This window comes from Nestor notabilis, unplaced genomic scaffold (assembly GCF_000696875.1).
Source record: "Nestor notabilis isolate BGI_N333 unplaced genomic scaffold, ASM69687v1 scaffold22497, whole genome shotgun sequence".
NCBI classification, from domain to species: domain Eukaryota; kingdom Metazoa; phylum Chordata; class Aves; order Psittaciformes; family Psittacidae; genus Nestor; species Nestor notabilis.
Window position 1 is genome coordinate 910 of NW_009936308.1, and position 4,028 is coordinate 4,937.

A 4,028-nucleotide genomic window follows, 5' to 3' on the forward strand; every position below is an offset into this window, starting at 1 on the left:
AGCTTCTCGGGTCTGCTGAGGAAAAGGATGAGACCGAGGCCCCAGATGCCTCTTTGCTGAAGAGTTTGGAGGGGGACAAAAAAAAACCCAAACTAAAAAACCAACAGCCCTTAATGGCATTTCTGGCTTAAATATGGGTAAATCGTGCCTCAGCTCATCCCTATAAGCCCAGCTCTGCAAGGGGTTTGCAGAGGCTGAAGCTGCTGGGTGCAGCCATGGAGCTCATGGAGGGGTGGAAGCATCAGGGAAAGGAACAAAACCTCGATGGAGGGACTTGGGGTGCCCTTTGGTGGGGTGATGCAGCCCCCCTCATGCTCTCCCCAGGTTTGAGCTGAGCCCCAGGATGCGGGAGGCCTGCCTCATCGTCAAGACCCACCTGGGCCACCCCGGGGCCACCAAGAGCAAAGAGGTGGTGAGTGGGGTGCTATGGGGTGGGATGGCTGCTGGCGTCCCCCAAAAATGGGCCAGCAAAGGCCAGCTCAGCACCTTTCCCCAAAACACAACCCTTTGCTCTGCGCTTTGTCCCAGATACCCCAAACCCCAGCTCAGGCCATCTCAGCGTGAGCTTGGGGTTTCAGGGTGCTGCCTTCACCCCGTTACCCTCTGGAGCTGGATTTCTGCCCCCCACTGGGGCTGGGGGGTGCAGTGCCCCAGCTCAGCCCCTCTTGCTGCCCACAGCTTGCCAGCAGCAGCCTGGTCCTGCAGGAGTGCAGAAGTCCTCTGTGCCCGACATGGTGGCCAACCACCTCCTGGCCTTTGCTGAGGTGTCACCAGCTCTCCTGGCCCACGTGGTGAACCTGGCAGATGGGAATGGCAACACAGCCCTGCACTACAGCGTCTCCCACTCCAACTTCCACATCGTGCAGCTGCTGCTGGACACAGGTCAGTGCTCCCCACCCTGACAAGTGTCCCCCCGCCACCACCCCACTCACATCATGGCCATGCCAGGCATGGGACACAAGTGCCAGCAGCAGGGAGAGCTGCCCTGGGCTGTGTCCATGCACGTGTGGGGAGCTGGGAAGTCACCCCAGCCCTCGGGAAGCCCAGATTTGATGGGAGGGAACCCATCAGCAGGCCACAGGACAGCTCACAGCACCCTGGGCAGGGTGGGAACCAGCCCCGCAGCACCCTGAGCTCTGCCTATGCCCACAGGGGTCTGTAACGTGGACCACCAGAACAAAGCTGGCTACACAGCCCTCATGCTGGCAGCACTGGCGGCCGTCGAGCAGGAAGATGACATGAACATGGTCAGGAGGCTCTTCAGCATGGGCAACGTCAACGCCAAGGCCAGCCAGGTTGGTGCATCGCGTCCTGACCCTCAGTGCATCACCAAGGGCCACAGTTGGCTCTTCCAAGGACAGCTCCAAAACCTGGAGGGGCTGGTGCTGCATTCGGAGCTCCTCGCAGTGTGGTCCTTGCCTGGGGCAGTGGGGTGAGCGGGCGGCCCAGCCAGGACAGGCCTCCCTGGCATTGTCCCTTGCCTCGCAGGCCGGGCAGACAGCGCTGATGCTGGCTGTGAGCCATGGCCGGCAGGAGATGGTGGAGGCTCTGCTTGCCTGTGGAGCTGATGTGAACCTGCAGGACGAGGAGGGCTCCACGGCGCTCATGTGTGCCTGTGAGCACGGGCGTGTGGAGACCGTGAAGCTGCTGCTGGCTCAGCCCACCTGCAACGTCTCCATCGTGGACAGTGTAAGCCTCTGGGGCCCGGGCATGTTCACCCACCTGCATCCTGCCCCCCAGACCTCTTCCCGAGGGCTCTCCTTTGTGTTTTCAGGATGGGAACAACGCCGTTGCCATCGCGCTGGAGGCTGGTCACAGCAACATCGCTGTGCTCCTCTATGCCCATCTCAACGTGAGTACCAGAGGTGGCACCAGCTCAGCTGCAGGCAGTAGGGCTGTGACAAGGGCAAGAGCAGAGCACCCCGAGTGCCAGATACTCGCTGCATCCTCAGCAGCAGGGTACCAGCCTGGCTGGCCCTCACTGGGAGTTGCTGGGGTAACACTGTGTGACTCTGGAGTGACATTCACTCTGCTCTCTCTGCAGCAGGGGACATCACCAACAGCCACCAAGAGCCCTGGAGGCCCAAAGAAACCAAATTAGAGCGACCTCAGGAGCCAGCCCTCAGCACCAGGCTATGGTTTATGTCCCTCTCACCTGCTCAATCACGCCATGCAGATGCTTTAGCCCTCCTGTCACAGAGTATGCGCTGTTCCTGGGCCTCACCACTGCTGGAAGCAGCCCAAGCACGGCCACCTTGCTCCACCAAGTGACAGAGGAGGCAAGCATCAAGCTACCTGGGGTGGGAAACAATGAGCAGAAGCTGGCCCCATCCCCTCTGCTCCCCATCAGCCCTGCACTGCCTCGGAGCCCTTTGCAAGTCCTTCACTCGCTGGACCAGAAGCAACCAAACCCAGCCGAAGTGGCACATGGTTCCTGCTCTCTCTTGGCCAGCTCCTGGCAGCTCTGGGGAAGAGTAGAGCTGGTGACAAGGAGCAGAGCTCCTGGACCCTGCTGTGCTACACGGTGCCAGGGGGAAGACACAAACCCACTGGTCAGTGCTGCCTTGGAGCAATTCCAGACTGAAATCCTGCTCCTTCTCGTCTGGCATTTCCTTTCCTGGCTGAAATCTGATTTTTTCCCCCTAGCACATGCACACAAAGCAAAAAGAATTACATTGCTTAGTCAAAAGGATGGAGTTGAACAAGAAAGCACTTGGTGATTTGATATGCAAAAGCGCTGAGCACCCAGGGGTGCCACTGAGCTGACAGGAGGGGTCCGAGTCATTAATGCATTAAGGGATATTTAAGATACCCCACACAGGGAGCAGGGACCTCCTCCCAAGGGAAAGACAGTCAGTAGCCACTTACTGTGAAGGCAACCAGAGCCCCAACCAAGCCCCTCTGCCCACTTGCCTTCCCAAAGGGGACAAGAGCAGCTCATATAGCTCCAGGGAGAAAAAGATGGGCAAGAAGAGCTCAGAGGAAGCTGTAGAGATGGACACGTATGTCAGTTGACGTGTATGTGAATGTGTGTGCAGCCGGCAGGGTGGGAACAGACAAGGAAAGCTCTAAGGACTGGGAGGGAAAAGGAGAAGGGTTTTGCATGTGAAGCTGGCTCTGCTCTGAAGCCTTCACAGAGGTGACATGTCACAGCCCCCATTTCTGCTCCTTGGCTCCCCAGCATCACTCTTACCCCCTGCCCCAGGCCTGGTGTGAGCCGTGCTGTGAGCTGGGAAATGCTCCCAGGAAACTGGTTCCAGTTGACACGCCGCTGTGGTGGCAATGGGCCTGTCTCAGCTTTGCACTGAAGTTAACACACAGCGCTCACAGCCTCCCTCTGCACTGCTCTGGATGTACTCCATACTCACTGCTTTGGTCTCACAGGTTTGGTTACTGATGTTTTAATACTGATGTCTATTTTTAAGATACAAATAAAAGTTTTAAGTAAACTTATTTTGAAATCTTGCAGTGACCCAGCAGCAGTCTCTGGCTCAAGGTAAAACCCTTCAGCAGAAGGACAGCCTGGCACAGCCCTCCCATTCCCATTCTTTCCCTGCCAGTTTATGGACTGGCTACATACATCAGTTAGTTTATTGCCACCCAAAATATCCCAGTCTTTTGGGTCATGGCATCATCTGTCCTGTTTCACTCCACAGGACCAAGCAGGATCCTAGCACCAGATGTAGCCCTTTACTACCCTTGGTTCTCCCTGGCGCTCCGCTATTAAGCTGTATTATCATCATCAGTTCAAGTGGGGATGCAAAGTCACCCCCCTCCATGTGGCCAAGGACCACGCTGACCCCACAGGGATATCTGGGAAGGGCTTCAACTGCTCTGAGCCACCCCCATGACAAGTTGACATCTGTCTGGCCACCAACTCACAGCTGAAGCTTCCTGCCTTGTCACTCAGCACAGACAGGGCCTGGTCATGCTGAAGCTGTGCAGGAACAAAGAGCAGCGAGAGAAGTAAACTCTGAGGCAACACATGAACCAGGGGAGCACGGACTCACCTGATGCCCTAAAACTGA

The 4,028-nt window shown here is 57.2% G+C and overlaps 1 protein-coding gene across 1 annotated transcript in view; it reads left to right on the top strand.

Annotated features, from left to right (window-relative positions):
• Positions 1–3,727, top strand: part of LOC104408631 (KN motif and ankyrin repeat domain-containing protein 1-like) — a gene marked incomplete at its 5' end in the record, with an annotated part of 4,273 nt that extends 546 nt beyond the window's left edge. The window contains 8 exon segments of the mRNA XM_010018284.1: positions 325–412; positions 679–706; positions 709–882; positions 1,153–1,295; positions 1,489–1,689; positions 1,775–1,852; positions 2,453–2,552; positions 3,657–3,727. Coding sequence (XP_010016586.1) covers positions 325–412; positions 679–706; positions 709–882; positions 1,153–1,295; positions 1,489–1,689; positions 1,775–1,852; positions 2,453–2,552; positions 3,657–3,727 — 883 coding nt within the window.
• Between the last annotated feature and the right edge of the window lie 301 nt (positions 3,728–4,028).